The sequence below is a fragment of the Sinohyriopsis cumingii genome, chromosome 15 (genome assembly GCF_028554795.1).
Source record: "Sinohyriopsis cumingii isolate HCF-2022 chromosome 15, ASM2855479v2, whole genome shotgun sequence".
In the NCBI taxonomy this organism is placed as follows: Eukaryota; Metazoa; Mollusca; class Bivalvia; order Unionida; family Unionidae; genus Sinohyriopsis; species Sinohyriopsis cumingii.
In genome coordinates, this window is record NC_142975.1 from 77380953 (window position 1) to 77404371 (window position 23419).

General features: G+C 33.4%; 1 protein-coding gene across 1 annotated transcript in view; it reads right to left on the bottom strand.

Annotated features, from left to right (window-relative positions):
- Nucleotides 1–531: 531 nt before the first annotated feature.
- LOC149782120 (uncharacterized) overlaps nt 532–23419 on the bottom strand; it is an 83382-nt gene continuing 60494 nt past the window's right edge. Inside the window, exon 14 of the mRNA XM_089935069.1 lies at nt 532–23324. Within this exon, the coding sequence (XP_089791195.1) occupies nt 23134–23324 (191 nt within the window). The 3' untranslated portion in view covers nt 532–23133. The remainder of the gene's footprint in view (nt 23325–23419) is intronic.

Sequence of the window (23419 nt, forward strand, 5' to 3'; positions counted from 1 at the left end):
AAGACAAACTAATAAAACAGAAAAACGGTCATGGTTGTGAAACTTTACATAGCTGTTTCTTCAGGATTTGAACCTTTTAACTTTATTATATTTCGACTTTTTTTTCCAGCTTGATGCTGATATGGAAAATATTTGTATTGACCTAGATAGTGATGACCCATAACGACATGTTATTTTATGTAAATTTATGTAAGCACAAATTATATCCCGGATATTTCATTGTTATAGTAGTCGTAGGCTATTAAGCAAATTTAAAGATTTATTTAAAAGAAAATGTAGTGCAAAAAATAATTGTATTTGTGCATGGTTGTCTTTTTCTAGTCTTCTCTTGTTGTTCATTAACAGAAGCATATTATAAAACTAATCCATTTAAAGTAGGTTCAATGGCAATGATGCATTGTAATGATTTAAAATACTGGTATCCATGGACATGAGCCAAACTGGTAGTCAAACAAGAAAGACATTGTGACATACAACTGGATAGAGACAGACATATACACAGACGATTTCCAACTGACGATATAAAGGCAATTAATCATTTAATAACTTTAATGAGAGAATGCGGTTGTGAAAATATACAAACGTTTGAGAAGAATATGTTCTTCTTATAAATAGATAAATATATTCTTGAAACATTAATTAACACTTTCCTTCAGAAATATACAAACATTAGGAACGTACTGAATGTTTTTGGGAGTGAAACGATACATCTCTGCTGAATATCAATACAATTCACAACACAAAGCCAAAGATACGATACTCTATTGATACACATCTCAAATGATGGTCTTTTCATCTTTAGAAGGTTTGTCAGTGGTGAAGTGTTGTCATTTTATATGTGTTGACATCTTGATTGTATTTCTAGTAATCAGATTATTGAGAGACATAGGGTTATCATTTGTTCATATGCCAGTATCATACAAACTACGTGTTAGGCGGTAGTGACTTTTATTCAGCCTTTTAGGGTATTTCAGGATGCTCCATTTGGTCAGGAGCGTGACTCCTCCTGGTCACCACACTCTTTGTTTCGCACTGAATGGTGCTTTTTAAAACACATCTTGCTACCAATTATATGACTTTACTTAAATTTGGAAGTCAGTATGGTAGTATCTTAAAACATTAGAAATAGTGCAATCTTCTTGTGCAATAGAAATCTTATTTAGAGCAAGTCCAAGAGCAGGAATGGAGATGACAAACAACCAGATTCTTGACACTGTACTTCCTGCAAATGCATAACAACTGTTGTGGCCACATGCATTGGTTTCTGCCAGTGACATGAACGGAAATGGCTGAGAACCCCTTCTACAAATTAACAAGGTGAATATAGCTTGTGCAGTTTGGAATCTGGCCCCTTACTAATTCTGTGCCAATATTTTTGATTTTTTTTTTTTATATCCCATTGACACACTCAGTCTCTCATTATATTTATCAGAATAAAAGGAGACATTACAAACTTGTTCTTCACATATGATTTAAGTACTTTCCTGATCTTTTAATAGCCACTTTCGTGTGAAGTTTTTCTGTGGCTTTGTATCAGAAAGGACATAGTTTTGATACTAATAGTTCTGGTGTGTTACGCAGTGAATACGCCACAGTTAGTTCTGATTGGTGGTTATTCGTTTACTCTGGACTTGAACAAACAATAACCACTCATCAGAATTAAATGTGACATTTCTCTGCATGATAAACTGGAAGTGTAGCCCTCAAATTCAATGCAATTAGGCAATATGCAAAGCATCAGAAAAACTATACATAATGTGGTTATTAAATGATCAATAAAGTAACTAAATCAAACTTGGTGAACAAATCTAGAATGTCTTCTTTATGATGATATATTGTACTGGTGGGATGCTAAGAGGATAAAATAATCAGTATTGAATTGGTGGTGTTGGGATATGGGGGCATATTTCAAACCACACAAGTTAGCCACCTTGTTCTCCTTAGTTTGTAGAAGATGGGTAGGTGTCATTACAAGTTTTCTATTTAATGAAAGAAATGAGTTCATGTTCTTGATATGGCTGTCTCAATGAATTCACAATGAAAATGCAAACAACTAACACTTATTCACAACTGAAAGAATGAAAAGGCAAACAACTAGTACTTAGTCACAACTGAAAGAATGAAAAGGCAAACAACTAATATGTATTCACAATTTCAAGAATGAAAAGGCAAACAACTAGTACTTATTCACAATTGAAAGAATGAAAAGACAAACAGCTAGTACCTATTCACAATTGAAAGAATGAAAAGGCAAACAACTAATACTTATTCATAACTGAAAGAATGAAAAGGCAAACAACTAATACTTATTCACAACTACTAATGGTTAAAGTAACTTATATAGAAAATATATTATTTTTATCGATTCTTCATCTCTTGCATCACAATGGATATTGATATGGAAAAAGTGCACCAAAACATCATTTAATCGTTTCACTCTTAAATATTATTGTTTGTAATAACTATGTAGAAAGTCTGCAATATACACAACAGCTCTTCACAGAGTTTGTTCCTTATCTGCATCCTTTCTGAAAATAGTAACCCCACATAAATGTTCTTGTACAAGTTGTTTTTTTCATGAATTAGAGTCTATAGTGCAGTTATATTACAAATTGCCTGTACACTGTATTTGTTAAGGCAAATTTGAGAACATTTAAATATTTAAAGATAAAAAATTTAAGCATCTTAATTTTAAAAAGAATGACTACATTGGTTTAAATTAATTACATGCTTTTATATTCAAGTGATAAAGATTCTTCTTTTAGCAGGAAACTGAAATATGTTGCAGAATTTCTCCATATTTTCAAGCAAATCAGAATTATCAATTTACTAGCATGTATAACTTTCGTTTATATTGAATCTGTCCATACATGCCAACTCCCAAGGGAGGTAAAAGCTTAATTATTGCTAATATAAGTGGCAAAAGAGTGTAATCTGAGCATAAAAAGTGTAACCTATATATTAAATGCATATTTACAGTAAACTGCATGAAAAAGGTACATTTATGTTTACTACTAACATAGATCTGCAGCTGGTTAAAAGTCTTGTCACAAATGGGCAAAATCCATTTGGATTAGCACCAGAATACAAACACAAAACATGACAAAATCTTTATATGCATCACTCACTTAAGCTAGTCTACATGTCTAACTTTTGCATAGTCCTAAAGTCCCAAACTTGTGCAATGATCATGAAGTGCTCTGAGTGTTGTATTACACGTACGTCACTCTCATCTTCTTTATATTTGTAATGCGATGTCGACTTTTTCCTCTTTCTGAACAGACATGTTTTGAAGTTCAAAAAGATACCTGCTCTCTAACAGGTTTCAGTCATATCATATTCACCAATAAAGCCTGTTTATATTTATAGCAGCTGTGTATGACACATTTCCGAGAAAACAAACAAGATGCCAAATATTTGGCGCCATTTTTTATTTATGAATAGACAGGCCTGCTACCAAAATATATTGATCAGTCTATAATGACTCTGTGAGACAAATTTTCAGATTGAAGAATCTTGTATATTTTCTTGGAAATGTGTCATATATAGCTGCTATAAATAGAAAATAAGGAAAGTACATGTAGGTCTACAGGGTTCATATAGAATTCTGAATGAGAAATTCGAAGACTTTTCCCAAACTTTCAAAGACCACAAACATAGATTTCCAAGACCTATTTTCACTAACATTTTGTATACAAGTTATGTTATATGAGAAAACAACGAATGCAAAATACTACAATATTGTTTAATGATGAAATTCAAACTATAACTAATTTCCTAAAATTGCTTTATAATGATCTGGAAGATAGGTTAACATTCATTATTTTTTCAGAAATATTTAACTTATGCATCAGATATAATACAAAATAAATTGTTCTATTAACAATGCTTTAAATGCATTATTAGAGTTACTGTTTTTTTCTCTTGAAACATTTTGGAAAGAGAAGCCACCACTGTGATTATGGAAAGAAATTAAAATGTTTGGGTTTATTTCAATTTTCAAGACTTTTAAAAACCTTAGGGAAATCTTCTTGATTTTCCCCAACTTTCAAGGCCTTGAAAATGCTTCCTCATTTTTCCCAAACTGTCAAAGACCTTCAAAGACCATAAGAACCCTGGTCTACAATGGACAAATGTAATCTTATGCTATTCTTATGTGCAAGTCTTCCTTTTTTATAGAATTTTTCCCAAATGTATAAGATGTGTGGGATTAAAGAGATGATAAAAATATGACAAACAACTTTTTATTGCTTTATATTTAATTTTTTAATGTACCATAAAAGCTAAGTCTATATACAAGAAAGTTTAGGAAGTAATTGTGAAAAAAATCTAATGATTATGCCAAAAATTTAAATGGTTCACATGTATGTCTATCAGGGCAAGTTTATGTAATTTCAACAAAAGTTACCCGTGACACTATCCTGGCCGTCCAAGCTAAAGCAGACTTTGCCTTAGCAGAGATTATACTCTGTGCTTAATCAGCACAGTAACTAAGCAGAGTTCACATTACAAGCTTAGCACAACTATAACTGAGCACAGTTCACATTCCAAGCTAAGCAGCATTATAACTGAGCATAGTACATATTCAAAGCTAAATAGCACTATAGCTGAACAAAGTTCATATTCCAAGCTTAGTAGCACTATAACAGCACCATTCACATTCCATGTTTAGCAGCACTGTAGCTGAGCAAAGTTCACATTCCAAGCTAAGTAGCACTATAAATGAGCACCATTCACATTCCATGCTTAATAGCACTATAACAGAGCACAGTTTACATTCCAAGCTAAGTAGCACTATAACTGAGCACAGTACATGTTCGAAGCTAAGTAGCATTATAACTGAGCACCATTCACATCCCAAGCTAAGTAACACTATAACTGAGCACCATTCACATTCCATGCTAAGTAGCACTGTAACTAAGCAAAGTTCTCATTCCAAGCTAAGTAGCAAAATAACTGTGCACCATTCACATTCCATGCTAAGAAGCACCATAACTGAGCACCGTTCAAATTCCAAGCTAAGCAGTACTATAACTGCACACAGTGCATGTTCCAAGCTAAGTAGCACTATAATTGAGCACAGTTCAAATTCCAAGCTAAGCAGTACTATAACTGAGCACAGTACATATTCAAAGTTAAGTAGCACTATAACTGAACACCATTCACATTCCATGCTTAGTAGCACTTTAACTAAGCAAAGTTCACATTCCAAGCTAAGTAACACCGATCACATTCCAAGCTAAGTAGCACTATAGCTGAGCACCATTCAAATTCCAAGTTAAGTAGCCTGATAACTGAGCACACTTCATATTTCAAGACAAGTAGCACTATAGCTGAGCACAGTTCATATTCCAAGCTAAGTAGCAATACAGCTAAGCACAGTTCATATTCCAAGTTTAGTAACACTATCTACTTCGGAAAGCCCTTTCTGTGTGTCACAACAGTTTTAAATTTGTTAAGAACAAAAGGGAATGAGTACATCACTCTCATATGAGGAGATGGTGCACTGACAGATAAAGGGATGGAACTAACCAGTTGTAAGGATGCAACATTTTGTAGAGATAATTTCACAACAATAACACCATGGTCGATCATCTCCTAGATAACGATAACTAAAAGCCATAAGGATTGGTGGAGATCACACATCTCCACAACCTCCTGTCAACAGTTTTGACAAAAAAATTAGTCGTGGAGATGGTACATTCTACACATGTATTAGTCAGTTCCAGCAGATATACACATTGCATGGTATGGACAATTATCAGATGTACTCACTTATATATACACCACTACAAGGGAAGAGTTAAGAAATCTACCCAAGACTGTATATCAAACTAAAATGCACAGTGGCTGATTTCCATCTATAACTGCAGCCATCTACTATTTTCACGGACTTTGAGACTGCTGCCCACAATGCCACAAGAGCCATAATCCAATGTATCAACATCAAGGGATGCTTTTTTTCACTACACCCAGGCCACTTGGGGGAAGACCCAACAGACAGGGCTACAGATACCCTACCCGAACAATGAAGAAATCTGACAACTTGTATGGAGAGCAGCTGTTGTACCACTGGTACCACTTGATAAGATTAACAATGTCTGGTTCCATGCACTGAATGACCTGGAAGACACTGATACTTAACATGAATGACAAATTTGTATAGACTCACAACACAGTAGATTGAAAGTGATCAACACATCTGGAACCATTGCAACAAGGATGGACCCTGTACTACAAACCACTTAGAAGGATGGCACAACAGACCAAAGAAGAAAGTGAGCAATCCATATACCAACATCTTCACATTGATTTGGACACTTCAGGAAATACAGGCTGCCAAAAAGATTTCCAGAATTCAACAGCAAGCAGATGGAGCAACATGACCAAAAAGCAAGATGCACTGCAACACAGCAGATTTTGCCCCATTGAAGGAACACATCACTAGGACCTTGGACATCATTAACTACACAGACAGAAGACTAACTCCACTGAAGGAACACAGTGGTAATAGTACTTTCACATACAACGATGTGTATAATTTATCTTATTATTTAAAAATGACACAGCATGAAATTGCATGAAAAAATATAAATCAAGCTTATGCATAGCAAAAGATGAAATCTGCATATAATTTAAATTTATTTTACCATCAAATTTTTGAGAGTAATCTGACGTGTATCCAATTTAAGATGCAAGGTATAATTACCATCCTTTTGATCTCTAATTAGTGTTGATATGCAAGCAATTCCCTATCTACCCACTACAAATTTTACCTGGAATTTCAGAAGTGGCCAGATAGGGAACACATCTTTGATAAATCCTCTCTAAAAAAGACCACCAATTCAATAGGCATATCAAACAGCACCATCTTCCTTCAAAAAACCTGGTATAATAGCTTTTTAGGTATCTTGTCACAGACAAACCCTCTACATTTATACATCTTTCAAAAGGTGATATTTGAAACCAGTGCTTTACTGTAAGCAGAAACAAAATTGGCTGTATATCATTTCTGCACACTACTGGCTATGGATTCACATGCACTGCATATAGATTCACATACACTACATATAGATTCACATACACTGCATATAGATTCACATACACTACATATAGATTCACATACACTACATATGGATTCACATACACTACATATGGATTCACATACACTACATGCTGTCGGAGATCAATAAAACTGTTAATCCTGTACTTACTACTTTATTTGCAAAATCACTAGGAATCAATAACTATAGTTTCTGGATAGTGCAAAACACTTACAATAAAATACAGTCAATGCTCTTTACAACCACATTTGTTATCATGTAATATTCACAAACAATAAAATCTCTGTTGAACAAGCAAACACAATGTTAAATTTGAGTGTTACAATGGAGTTCCAGCACAAACATTTTTTTAAAATATGCATTTCCTGGGTACCATGTATGCTTATGTACCCTGAAAAAGTACCTAAGTATACAAATTTTTGTTCTTTCATTATTATTACATGCTGTGTCCAGCCCAACAAGAAAGATAACTCATGATGTGAACAGCCCAACAAGAAAGATAACTCATGCTGTGTACAGCCTAACAAGAAAGATAACTCATGCTGTGTACAGCCCAACAAGAAAGATAACTCATCCTGTGTACAGCCTAAAAGAAATATAATTTATGTCTTAAAATGCCTAAACTGATACATCTTTGAAAGTTTCATATAACCCTGAAATTGCCTACAACCAAGTTGTTAATGTAATGAGGCCTTTCGCTATGTGGTACATGAAAACTATGACAAGTGGCCCTGACATTTCTCAGCTAGCTTACATAGTAGACCATTTTACTAAGCAGGCTAATAATAATAATAATAATAATAATGATAATGATAATAAAGTGGACTTAGTAAAGTGCCTAATCTTTAGAAGCTCTAAATACTTGACAATATTAGACAACACAAAACAACATATACAACAAGTTTACAAAAACAACACAATGAAATTACAAAACAAAAACATGATGACAATAATTAAGGAAGTAAACATTAATAAGTTTTTAGGTCTGTACTTGTAGTTGATATACCTTTAATGTTAATGTACTACTTTATGACACAATCTATGTAAACCATCTTACAAACTTTATATCATCTTGATTTTACCAATTACTTCATCCTGAAACATTTCCTTTTAAATACAATGGGTCAATTAATATGTATAGTCATTTGCTCACAACCAAAAGCTATCCAAGATCTTGATATGCACATATTTACCCAGTTTGATCAGATACACAATTCCCATTTACTAAGTTTGATCAGATACAAGATACCCATTTACCAAATTTGATCATATACAAGATACCCATTTACCAAGTTTGATCAGATACAAGATATCCATTTACCATGTTTGATCAGATACAAGATACCCATTTATCAAGTTTGATCATATACAAGATACCCATTTACCAAGTTTGATCAGATACAAGATATCCATTTACCATGTTTAACCAGATACAAGATACCCATTTACCAAGTCTGATCAGATACAAGATACCCATTTACCAAATTTGATCATACACAAGATACCCATTTACCAAGTTTGATCAGATACAAGATATCCATTTACCAAATTTGATCATATACAAGATACCCATTTACCAAGTTTGATCAGATACAAGATACCTATTTACCAAGTTTTATCAGATACAAGATATCCATTTACCAAGTTTGATCAGATACAAAATACCCACTTACAAAGTTTGATCATATACAAGATACTCATTGGCTAAGTTTGATCAGATATTTTATACCTAATTAATATGCAAATGATCTTGCTGATAATCAACTTCATCATACACTTTCATAACATAAAACTATTTAACAAATTTATCAAAATTTGTTTTGAAATATAGTTGTTATAGTGTTAATAAGCTCAGCCAATCAGATGCAAGATCACATCATTAATATGCATGAAATTCACTAAAAGTCACACTCAACCATGATCTTGATGATACAGTCCTCTTAACCAAGTATGATCAAATCCAATCCAAAACACAGCTTCTCAAGTGGTAAAAAAATACAGCCAACCATATCCAAGATAACTTCATATATATAAATATATCTTTAGAAAGAATTCAATCATAATAAAAATGATCCAACATCTTTGTGATATTAACCTGTTTACCAAGTTTGATTAAAATCAAGTAAGAAATGCAGTTCTGAAAAGGTAAGACACTCGGCCAATCTTATGCATGAACACCATAATAAAGTTGTTGTTGTTGTTGTTGTTGTTGTTGTTGGGTTTAACGCCATTTTTCAGCACACGATAGGCTATTCATGGCGGCCAGTATTAATGGTGGAGGAAGAACCCAGAAAACCCCGGGAAGAACCACCGACCCACGAGAAGCAACTGGCAAGCTTTCTCACATACCCATATTGGCCAAATCCTAGACTTGAACCCACGCAGACAGAGGTGAGACTGTAATAATGTGAAGACGTTGTTCACAATAAAACACATTATATATCTTGATGAAGTTTTCCTTTTCATCACGTTTAGTAAATATATGATCAGAAATAGAGTTGCTAAAGTGTTGACAAGCACTACCATTTAGGTGCAAAATCATCTTATTAATATGCATGGTTCTTGCTTATAATCTAATAATTGTACTTATTGATAACCTCGATGATTTGTTGCTTAATTGATCAGAAATACAGTCTTTAGAGTGGTAACAAGCTCAGCCAATCAAATGCAAGATCACCTCATTAATAGGCGTAGATCTTGCGAATTATCAACATTCTGTAAGTTCTTGATGATGTATACAAACAAGTTTGATCAAAAACAGATCAGAAACATATTTTATAGACTGGTGACAAACTCAGCTAATTAGATGCAAGATTACCTCATTAATGTTTGGATCTCACTCACCCATCCAAGATCCTGATGATACAAGCTCACATTTAAGTCTGATCAAAGTCAGATCAGAAATATTACTTTCAGAGTGGTAACAGGCTCTGACAACAACTTGCTCGTTACTAAACTTGTCTGAGATCTTGATGATATAAGTAAATAAACTAAGTCTAATCAAAATAGGATTAGAAATAGTGTCTCCCAAGTAAGAACAAGCACAACAAACACAGAATGAAAACTATATCCTATGGAATACACCACAGTACTATCATTAAATGGCATCATGTCTTGAGTATAGGATTTGTACTAAGATTCATAATTCAAAACTTTTTCTGATAAACAGATATTGTGGAATATTTTAAAGGGAAAGTGATAGTAATTTTCTATTTATTTTATAATTTGTTTGTAAATGCACTAAAATTCAATGACCCCATGTGAAATTAACATTTTGCAAAGTGTAACGTCACCCTCTCATAAAGAGGGGTGGTTAATTGGGTTTGGCTATGTTATCCAAAGAATGACCTCCCTCGATATTATAGGTAATTATTGTTAACTCACGATGATCTGTATCATCCTAACAAAGGAAGTTATTTCATATAACCATATGAAATCTTACACATATGAACATTTGGATCACATGCAATCAATTCTACCAATGAACTAATAACTGTATAATTAAAAAGGTAAATTGCATAACAATTCTAGCATCAACACTTTCCATGGAATTGAATAAAATAAATTGCATAATAACTCTAGCATCAACATATTTCCATGAAATTGAATAAAGCAACTTGCACAACAACTCTAACATCAACACATTTCCATGAATTGAATAAGCGATACATAGTATAGAAACCTAGTAACAGCAAACACATTTGCATAAAACAAGCAATCAAATAAGAGAATATTATGTGAAACTAAAATTGCACACCCTGTCATTGTTTTTCTTTCTTTCTTTTTTTCTTTCCTTCAGGACTTGTGCGTCCTAGCACTAAAAATGCCCTTCTTTTTGTATGACGACCAACTGGTCCCCTTTCTTGTTTCACAAGGAAAGCACTAATCTTTAGGCTTCCACAAGGTCGACTAAGTTTCCTCTTCTAGGAAGTTTCCACACTAAAGAATTTACACAAGGGTCGTCACTGTAAAGTCAGATTGCTCTAAAGTGTATGCCCTAATTTATTCTACCCAATCGTAGGCAAGGGTCCCTAATCTTTCCCAAAGAAATAATTTCTTTCATCAGAATTAGACAGCTCAGAATCTGTGTACAACAGTGCGTGACAATTTTCCCTTTGAAAATATGATAAGTGGACATAGGTTCCTACAAAGCGGTTAGCGTTGGTAGCTCAAATGTTTACTTCTAAAGACCATTTTAAGATACCCCGGTTAATTTCACTGGGTCGGAAATATTGTTCCTTTGAAGTTTACACTGACATGGGGGGAGATGAACGACGAAAGTTCAAAGTGACCTTTCACAAAGACTTCTGTGGCTTAACTGTGATAAGACTTTAACTGCTAAATGCATTCAACTTTAAAATTTCTGTAATTTAAAATTCGACACTTCACACAAAGTAATATTTTCTTCTCTACAAATGTGTTTTGAAACATTTTGAAAGAACTATTTTGTTCTTAAATGCACTGAATTTCAATGATCTCATATGCAACTAACATTTTGCAAACCTATAGTTTCTACTCTCTGGTGCAATTAACATTTGTAAATGATGTAATATGCTTTCTCTAAATGTGATGAAAAAAATATTTTGAAATCATACAATTGGCTCTCTTAAAATGTGTGCAATCTACATAAAGTAAGCAGTAAATCAGTGACATAATATCCATAAAGTAAGCAACAAACCAATGATATAAATGCATACAGATTATATGATATACATTAAAAAGAAAAGCTTGATCAATAATTAAGGACTTAAGTAATTCATTGCTGACAATACAAACTGTGAATTAAAACCATGTAAGCATAAAGATTTTTAAAAAGTTGTGCTGCATAAATAAATTATAAAAATATATATAAACAGTGTAAATATATACACTAAATTGCTGCACTAAAATCCAGCAAAATGCAGTGTCTTGCCTACAAAAGCAAAGCCTAATACAGCAACACTGTAACAGTGCTTTAGTACATCACATGATTAGTCCTCTTATTCTGATTGGCTAAATACAGGTGTTTAGGACTTCCATTTATGATGTGATGGTATACTTAGCTACAGGAATTATGTCTGTTCCAGTGGGCACTATTGGAGCACACCCACATCCTATGATGTCACATTACATCATGTGAAATACTAATTTTTTAATGACTTCTCTGTTCAGAAGTATTCTCTTATAGTGTTGTAAGGTATTATTGCTTTGTTTTGGGCATAATACCCACCAGACAACACAATAAAAAAAACCAAACACCTCCCTTGGAGAAGACAGTCATTGAATAATACTTCTGCAGTCACAAAATTTGGCAGGTTTTACAAATGGACATACTGGTAGGAAACTAACTTTGATACTACCAAGCTGAAAATTTTGTGAGCTGTACCAGTACTCAGCTGTCAAGTACGTTTAATATTCTCTAAAACCAGAAAACTAAAATTCATAAAAAATATTAAAAATCAAACACTGCTCAATCACTAATAATTTCAATACTGAAAATCACATAACGGGATGTGGAGAACCAGTTGTTATTTTCATCATGGTAAAAGTGAAACGCTGCTTGCAGTACTAAAACTTTGCAAAGTTACTATTCCATAGCAACATTATTTATCAGTTACAAAAAGAAAACTCCACTTGGTGCAATAAATCAAACAATTTGAGTCCAAGATGTTAAAGTACAATCAGACTGACCTTCATTATTATTCTTTCAGTCACAGTGACTTTAACCTCTGACCTTCTGACACCAAAAACTTATAGGATTCTTCTTGTTCCAAGTGCAAGCCATTTACAATATTGGGTTCATGTCTGTAATGTAGAACTGATGTTATTGTATGGAAATCACTTTGCTTCTTTTCGTCATAATGGCCTTGACCACTGAACTTTTACCCACAAATTGACAGCATTCTTCTTACCCCATATATAAGACATCAACCAAATTTTGTCAAAGTCTATGGTTTAGAACTAATTTAGTTATAGTACCAAAAATCATTTTTCTTCTTGTAGTCATCGTGACCTTGACCTTCAAATCAATTGGCTTCTTCCTTGCCCCAAATGCAAGATATCCTATATAGTTTAACGTAACATGCTTTTTAGCAGGCGCATAATAACAAATTCATACATTAAAAGTAAAAGAAGAAAAAGGTGATTATTCATTCCAAGTTAATCAAGTTCTAGGTTTTCTTTTTCTACTACTTTGGTAAAATGCTTAAATATAAGGTGTGATATATCACAAGAATTGGTTTACCCACTGTATATTGGTTTATCTACTGTGTACGCACACTGGTTTACCCACTCTATATACACACTGTTTTACCCACTCTATATACACACTGGTTTACCCATTCTATATACACACTGGTTTACCCACTCCATATACATACTTCTTTATCCACTCTATATACACACTGATGTACCTGCTCTATATATGCACTGGTTTATCCACTCTATATATATGCTGGTTTACCTGCTCTAAATACATATTATGGTAATGTATTAACTTCAGTGTCTATTTCAGCAATGACTGCATTTGTTTCCAGACAAACAAAAACTTCAGCTCATGAAAACATAGACACTATACTAAATCTTTTGAGCCATGTTTAATCTGGTGTCATGCAATCACTGGCGCTGCTAACAGCGTATCACAATATCTGGCTTGCTTTAACAGGCAAAACTATATAAAGTATTCAATTTGATACATGATTATAAATTCAAGGATTGATTTTAAGTAAAATTTGTACAATTTAAACAAACAATAATTTATCTTACTTTCTACTAGAGCTATCGGCAAATGATGCCCCACTTACTACACTTTGCTCATCAGGGACTTAAAAAGAACAGAGTATCAGGGGTGATAATTGTGAATGATGGAAGTAAATTAATAAATAAAACTCATTAAAGATCTTGTTAGTATAAAGGTGCTTGTCAACTCTGGTTCAGAACCAATAACTCTTGGTAAAGGAATGTTGCTGAAACCAAAGTCAGGACAACAGGCAATCAGGGGGGCATAACTCTTAAAATCATGTTATGGAATGTTGGAAGTCAAATTCATTCATGGTTTCATCAATATAAAGCCATACATCAAAATTTAATGAAAAAAAAAAAACCATTGGTAAAGTTGCACTGCAGAAACCCACAAGAAAATGACACTGTTAATAAGGGCAATAACTCCTGTAAATGATGATATGGGATGCTGTATATGGAATTCATTCAAGGTCTGATCAGAACAAAGCCTCAAGTCAAGCTTGGTTAAAATCCATCAATCCTTGGAAGCCAAAGTTAAATGAATGGGCAATCGGACAATCCATATCAAATTATGTTAAATCCAACAATACCATTCTCTGCAAAGTTATCGTGCAGAGACCAAATTATTGATGGATGGATAGATGTACAGACAGATGGACAATGTAATTACTAGCACTCTGCTGACTATGTTAAGCACCCTTTACCAACAAATCACCAAAAAAATACTTAAACCACTATTACAGAATGTAGGTCACATGATCGACAAACCACTTAAACCACTATTATGAAACGTAAGTCACATGATCAACAAACCACTATTATGGAATGGCAGTCACATAATTAATGAACTACTTTTTACCATTTTATTGGATTAAATCCATATTATCCACTGATGGTTATTTATTTTTCAATTTATGAAAAAAGTCTTTTTATTCTGTTAAATACTTTATTATTTAATGTGAAGTAACTCATTATCACCCACTTACACTTTTACATATTAGAAAAGTACTCAATTTACCACATGTACCATTTAATAAAATAAGTATTCAAACAAATTTTTTCTAGTTCTGGCTCTCAGAATGAGGAGTAAGTCACTTATACCCCTTCAAATTTTCTTTTATGTTGCTGAATGTAAATGTACTTTTAATCAGTACAATTTGTTCCCTTATATGGAACCAGGCAATGAATATACACTTACTTGTAGTGAAATTTATGCATCTTGTGCTGAAGAGTAATATAAGTCACTATAACAGATCAACTATGTTTGCAAATTCAATCACATAAATGCACTTTGTTCATATCATATGCCAATAAGCTGCTCATTAACTTGGACACAACTGATATTCACCACATATCAATGTACATTACATGATCACACTTTTCAAGGACATTCATTTCTTGTCATACATATGCATGCATTCTTACAGTGTTTAATATGAAGTTCTAACAATGCAATATACTGTTATTATTTGAAAATAATTTTTAAAAAATATATTGAGCACTTGTTCGATAATATACCCCTGAAATGTGCTGCTTATTCTGAGCTAATCAATATAAAACCTATAAAATGTGAACATGGGGAATGTATTTCAGGCCAAAAAATAAAATGTTCTATATAAGAGAAACTTTAAAATTTGAACACGCAAAAAAATCCATAAACTGGAACTCCAACAAAATCTAATATTTGATATGCACTTTTTGATTACAGTAATTAAATATTTATTAACAACCCAAAATTTCTATTCATCCTCTTATACTACATTATCAACAGTTCATTACAACGAATCATATGTACTTGCTTGAAAGTCAAATCAAACTGCATAAAGATCTGCCATTACATAATGCACCAGCAGACAAGGGTCTATGCAGTTTGTTAGGAGTAATTAATCACCAGAATAAAGAACATAGACCCTGATCTGCCATAATATTATGATAGATGAAAGACGATGTTGTTTGCAGTTGGACTCAATTTATTAGCAAGTACTTATGGTAAACCAAATCCTGCCTAATAGTGGTAACACAAATGTGTGACCAAGTAAACAATATTTTAATGGTAATTTCTTACAATTTGAATAATAATTTTTTTTATAAAAATTCACAGGTTTTGCCATAAAATGCTGGCTCTTGTGCATTCAATATTACATTGAAACTTGCTCGGGAACAAAAACCCATCACTTTAATACTGTTTAGAAAATAGATGTACATGTCATAAATATTGAAGAATTTCTAGATGTTGGAAGCCATATGGACCAAGACATTGGAAAACATTCTTTCAGACAAAATGACATCATCATAGAACACTGATGTCATCTAATTAATTCCTAATGTCATAATGTTGTTGCTTTATGCTTTAAAAGTTCTGTATCTCTATTGATTTTCATGATACCTGAGTGAAGGAAGCTGTATTTTATTCATACACTTTATTCCTGAAGCAACATTTTCTCATGATGCTGACCCATATATATGAAAATATCATGTAGGAAACCATATATCGAAATAATCTGGGGAAAAATAATGTCAATAAATGTAATTATATGCACCTAAAAGTGACACACAATGTTCTCAGCATGGTTTGCAAAAATGTTAAAATCAGTAAACTTGTTTAAAGTTTATTTAAAAGATCCCCTTTTAGTTAAGCATGCCTTTTATTTAGCTAGAAAGTAAAAAGTTTAATACTGAGCTTAAGCTAATATAACTTTAATCTTAATCTAAATCTTTAACATTAAGCTTAATCTTAAAACTATCTCACTGAGCATAATCTAAATATTTTACATTGAGCTTAATCTAAACCTTTAACATTAATCTTAATCTAAAACCTTTAACATTAATCTTAATCTCAAAACTTTCACACTGAGCCTAATCTAAATATTTTACATTGAGCTTAATCTAAACCTTTAACATTAATCTTAATCTAAAACCTTTAACATTAATCTTAATCTCAAAACTTTCACACTGAGCCTAATCTAAATATTTTACACTGAGCTTAATCTAAACCTTTACATCTAAATATTTTACATTGTGCTTAATCTAAACCTTTAACATTAATCTTAATCTAAAACCTTTAACATTAATCTTAATCTCAAAACTTTCACACTGAGCCTAATCTAAATATTTTACATTGAGCTTAATCTAAACCTTTAACATTAATCTTAATCTAAAACCTTTAACATTAATCTTAATCTCAAAACTTTCACACTGAGCCTAATCTAAATATTTTACATTGAGCTTAATCTAAACCTTTAATATTAATCTTAATCTAAAACCTTTAACATTAATCTTAATCTCAAAACTTTCACACTGAGCCTAATCTAAATATTTTACATTGAGCTTAATCTAAACCTTTATATCTAAATATTTTACATTGTGCTTAATCTAAACCTTTAACATTAATCTTAATCTAAAACCTTTAACATTAATCTTAATCTCAAAACTTTCACACTGAGCCTAATCTAAATATTTTACATTGAGCTTAATCTAAATCTTTAACATTAACCTTAATCTAAAACCTTTAACATTAATCTTAATCTCAAAACTTCACACTGAGCCTAATCTAAATATTTTACATTGAGCTTAATCTAAACCTTTAACATTAATCTTAATCTAAAACCTTTAACATTAATCTTAATCTAAAACCTTTAACATTAATCTTAATCTAAAACCTTTAACAATAATCTTAATCTCAAAACTTTCACACTGAGACTAATCTAAATATTTTACATTGAGCTTAATCTAAATCTTTAACATTAACCTTAATCTAAAACCTTTCACATTAATCTCAATCTCAAAACTTTCACACTGAGCCTAATCTAAATATTTTACATTGAGCTTAATCTAAATCTTTAACTTTAACCTTAATCTAAAACCTTTAACATTAATCTTAATCTCAAAACTTTCACACTGAGCCTAATCTAAATATTTTACATTGAGCTTAATCTAAATCTTTAACTTTAACCTTAATCTAAAACCTTTAACATTAATCTTAATCTCAAAACTTCACAATGAGCCTAATCTAAATATTTTACATTGAGTCTAATCTAAACCTTTAACATTAATCTAAATCTAAAACCTTTAACATTAATCTTAATCTCAAAACTTTCACACTGAGCCTAATCTAAATATTTTACATTGAGCTTAATCTAAACCTTTAACATTAATCTTAATCTAAAACCTTTAACATTAATCTTAATCTCAAAACTTTCACACTGAGCCTAATCTAAATATTTTACATCGAGCTTAATCTAAATCTTTAACATTAATCTTAATCTAAAACCTTTAACATTAATCTTAATCTCAAAACTTTCTCACTGAGCCTAATCTAAATATTTTACATTGAGCTTAATCTAAATCTTTAACATTAACCTTAATCTAAAATCTTTAACATTAATCTTAATCTCAAAACTTTCACACTGAGCCTAATCTAAATATTTTACATTGAACTTAATCTAAAACCTTTAACATTAACCTTAATCTAAAACCTTTAACATTAACCTTAATCTAAAACCTTTAACATTAATCTTAATCTCAAAACTTACACACTGAGCATAATCTAAATCTTTAATATTGAGCATAATCAAAACAAACTAATGCTGAGAACAATCTTAAAAACTTGAAGACTGAGCTTAGTCTAAGTATTATGTGGATCTTCCACTGAGGTGAGCTTGATACATAAATGTAACATGAGGCCCAAGTGGACCTGACATATTTCAACTGACTCAGATTTGACATAACAGCTAAAATACAATTTATCAAATTTAGTAAAATCTTTTGAGTGGAGCTCATTTTAGAAAAAAGGTTGATGAAGGTTTTCTACTCATAGTAACAGGAGCCATACCTGACATTGGATTACAATCAGGTGTGTGTGTGTTTGTGTGTGTGTGAAAATAGAATATTTTTATAATATCTACAATTTTCTTTGTAAAATGTTGCAGAATGTGGGCAAATTCAGGCACATAAAGGTTCCTTAGTTTTTAATGTAGCCATAACAACTGTTCAGTCATATCGCTACAATGTCTGCAGTGTGGCAGTTCATAGTGATGTCTAACACTGGGGCATCATACCACTGACATGTAGCATGATGTCCCCCCTCCCCCATCACATTATCCTGAAACCAGGCCGACCAGTCCTAATACTAACCTCTTAATGCTGAATGACTAGTGAGGCAACTGTTAGTACCATTTTCATAAGTCTTTGGTATGACATGGCTGGGGTTTGAACCCATGACCTCCCACAGCATCAGTTTTATAAAATGGAGAAGCCACTACATTTCCTATCAAAAAGCTTGTCAAATTCTGTTAAAACATTTAGATGAATACATTTCTGAAAGTTCTTTTTCTGTATTTTATTAGTGACAACATGTTTGATGAAAAATTTGCATCAACTTAATAAAACTGAAAAGGCTAGATCTTAGAATTTAAGCCAGGGTGCTCCAAGTAAAATTATGTTGAGTGATTTTGATATGTTACTTAAACAGTATTTATTTTTAATAGCAAAAGAGGCTGAATTTCATGGCCAATCACAATCACTGGGTCAAATGCCTTGATATTAGGATGCTTGCAGTCAGACTATGTTGAGTGGCTTTGGAAACAAGTGAGTTAATTGTTTTTCTGTATTTAGTAATAGCTGCTGTGTGGTATAGTAGTTTTACATGCTATTTCTAATTAATAACTACTCCCCATAGTAACTGCAATATTAGATAGGAACTGCTCCCCAGACATGGGGTGCCGTGATCCATCAAGGAAGATAGTTGATGTGTGCTCAGAATGTGTGTGAATAAATACTAATAAATAAATTAGTGTTAAAAACCTGAGACTCCCTTGTTTTCATGACATGGTGTGAGACGTGGCTCTAAAAGATATGTAAACTTTTGAAGTCATTCAAAATAGCGAAATTCCAGGCACCCGAGAACTTTAACTTTGGGAAACCAGTGGAGTGGCTGGAATGGAAACAGTGTTTCACACACTTTAAGATCACCACCAAACTTAATACGGAAGATGAGGCAGTTAAAGTAAGTTCACTTATATATGCAATGGGGAAAGTAGCAGAGCAAATATTTAAATTGTCTGCATTTATTGATGTTAAAGACACCGACAAGTACGCCCCCGTTTTTTTTAAATTTGATGAGTACTTTGTCTCCATCAGCAACGTGTTTCACAAAAAAGCATGTTTTTATCAACTTACTCAAAAATTAGGAAAGTCCATGGAGGAATTAGTAAGAAAACTGTACAAGATTGCTGATTGTTGTGACTTCGGCACACAGAAGGAAGAAGCAATACAGGATCATTTAATAATTGGAATCCTGGATAAAGATTTTTCTGAAAAGCTACAAATCGAGGCTGACCTTATGTTAGCAAAAGTCATACAAACATCAAGACAGTTGGAATTGGTAAAAAGGCAAATACGGTCAGAAAATGAAAAAGTTAGATGAAACTTTTAAACAGAGCAAGGCATCAGACACTAAACCAGGACAAACCAACTGAAAGAAACCACATCATTGGCAAAAACCAAATCAGGCAACAGGACAACAAACATGTCACAAATGCAATAAGAGGCAAGTAGAGGTGAAATATGTCCCGCTAAATGATGTCACTCAATATAGGTTAACGAGGTCACGTTCAATGAAACAACTGTGACAGATTATGCAGAACACCTAAGCTCCGTAACTATGTGTGATGACAATAATCAGGCATGTTATGAGAATCTGAACACAGTTCACTTCAAGATAGCTGATGCAACAATAATGCCAGAAGCATCCTACAACTCCCTTCCAACAAAACCAAAGCTGAGACAATAATCCACATTGTGTAGTCCAGGAGGGATTCTGGATTCAAGAGTTGAGTTTATGGCACATATATATAAAACGAAGTATTGTACCAAATTTGGAGTATTTGTCATCAAGGGACCATATGCCAACAATCTCCTTGGACATGCTGTTGCTCATGCAATAGGTCTTGTAAAAAGAGTTGAAGACATAAAAAACAGCCATTGGGCACTTCGGCCTGCTGAAGTGTGAGCCACTAAAGATTGTACTCGAGGATAATGTCAAGGCTATATAGTATAGCTACACCCTGGCGCATACCATTCCCTTTGTTGTTTAAGGTGAAAGAAGAATTTCTTCATATCCAGCAGCAAGGCATTATTGAGGAAGTAATGGAACTCAAAGAATGGTGTGCATCAATGGTACCAGTCATTAAGAAAAACTGCAAAGTCAAAATTTGTGTTGACTTAAAGAAATTTAATGAGGCTGTCAGAATGGAATGATATATGTTCCCCACTCTGGAAGATATATCAACAAGCTGATAGGCTTCACAATCTTCTCCAAATCTGATGCAAAAAGCAGATTTTATCAAGTACCCATACAGCCAGAAAGTGACTAACTTTATTACACCGCTGGGTCACTTCTGCTTCAAATGAGTCCCGTTTGGTATTACATCAGCACCATAGATTTTCCAAATAATAATGACAGAGCTGTTGAACGGCTATGAAGGGGCAGGCGCCATTATCGATGATATACTCATATATGGCAAAACCATGGAGGAGCATGGCCAATGTCTAAATTTGGTACTGGAGAAGCTCAACAAGAATGGTCTCAAGCTCAACAAAGGCAAATGTGAATTTAGGAAGAGAAAACTGGAATTCTTCACTCACATAATCAGCTAAGATGGCTTACTCCCGAGTCCAGCAATGGTTGCTGCAGTGAAATAGCTACCTGCTCCATCAAATATCAGTCATCACACCATGGGCATGATGGGTAGTTACCTTGGCAGATTTCTCCCAAATTTGCCTACAATAATGCGACCAATTATGGACATGCTGAAATCAGACACTGCCTGGTATTGGGGCCCAGACCTTCATGAAAGTCAAGGAAATGCTGACATCTATGGCAATTATGACCCCGTAAAGTTAACAGTTGTAAGTGATGGTGCATTATTCCAGCAACATAGAGAGAAGCTCAAACCAATTGCCTTTCGTTCTAGAACACTCACGTCTACAGAGGTTAAATATACACAGAGAGAGAAAGAGTGCCTTGCACATGAGTGTGCCTGTGAGAAGTTTTCATGATATCTTATTGGACTCAACTTGTTCAGATTGTTTACTGACCACAAACCTTTAATGACCAAAAACCTTTAGTGCCAATGATCAAGACATGCTCAAGACACTTCAATGCAAAGGCTGAGTATGTAGCTGATAAGCTTTTGGTGGTTCCAGGGAGAACTCTACAAGGTTCTGAATCCCCATCCAATGAGAAAATGGAAGTCTTTATAGAGTCAATGGAGGCATGGATGCCAATTTCCGATAGGAAATTAGAACAAATAAAAAGAAAGTTACATGAGTGAACACAATCTGCAGACTGCAATGGTTTTCATCAGAAATGGATGTCCAGATAAGATAAATCGTTGTCCCCTAGATGTCCATACTTTGTTGTAAGCAGTGAACTCTCCATTCAAAAGAACCGGTTTCTCTTCAGAGACAGAGTTATTATACCTACAATCTTATGGTCAGAAATTCTTGATAACGGCGATATGAATTCTATTACAACAGGTGCCATTCTGCACATAATTAACCAGATATTGCTGAGGGAGATGGTGTCAGAATCAAACAGCATGGAGAAGATAAAAACTGGTCAACACTGGGCATAGTTATTCAAGTCGATGAAGACCATAGAAGTTTTATAGTAACAAATCCCCAAGGAATCTACGGGCACAATCACGTCCATGTACAGCAGATGAAAAGTCCTAAGAATCCACTTCCAGTCAATACAGACTCATCTACAGACACAAAGTCTCCACATTGATTTGGAGTCCAGCACAATGTCTCTCAGTAACATGTACTGAATGCCACCACAGGATATGAGCAACCAACATGGCCTTATGCAGACCACCCCCAGCAAACCAGCTGTTCCCATTGAATCCAACACTCCAGTGAGGACGTTGAGTGGGAGAGTCACTCGTACACCAGCCAGATTCAGTGATTTTGTCTAATTAGTGACTTTCATAAATGTGCTAACACATACTTTAGTACTGTTTCAATAGAATGGGACTTCGAAATTTTTCACTATAGAATTCAGTTCCATAAAATTCTTCATTGGCTAATTAAGACTCAAAGATAGTAAATTTATGCTGAATCATTTAATATTGTTTATGTTGCCGTTATTAATTTTTTTCTTCTTCTATATAAGCATAAGCAAAATGTGATGTTCGCTTAATTTTAAAAGACGGAAGATGTGTGGTATAGTAGTTTTACATGCTATTTCTAGAAGCTGAAACAGATGGATAATGGACAACACATGATGGATGTAGGTCCCTAGCACAAGATCAGATGGGTTAAAATAGTTTATATTTGTTAATGTGATCTAAGAATGGTGATTCTTCACATTTTCTGTTTCCTGAGAGTCATCCTCATCATCTTCATTCCCCACCTCCTGAATGTCAAAGTCTCTACGTGGGTGGTCCACAATCTGTCCACTTGTACTATTGTCAATACTGCTACCAAAACTGGACCACCCAGAACTGCCAGACTGGAATCTAAAATCTACGGAAGGCACTGGAAAAAAATGATGAAGAATAGAACTATGATAATAACGAGAATGTAGATAAAAATAACGAGGGAAAAATCACCCAGAATAAGATTTCCAGGTA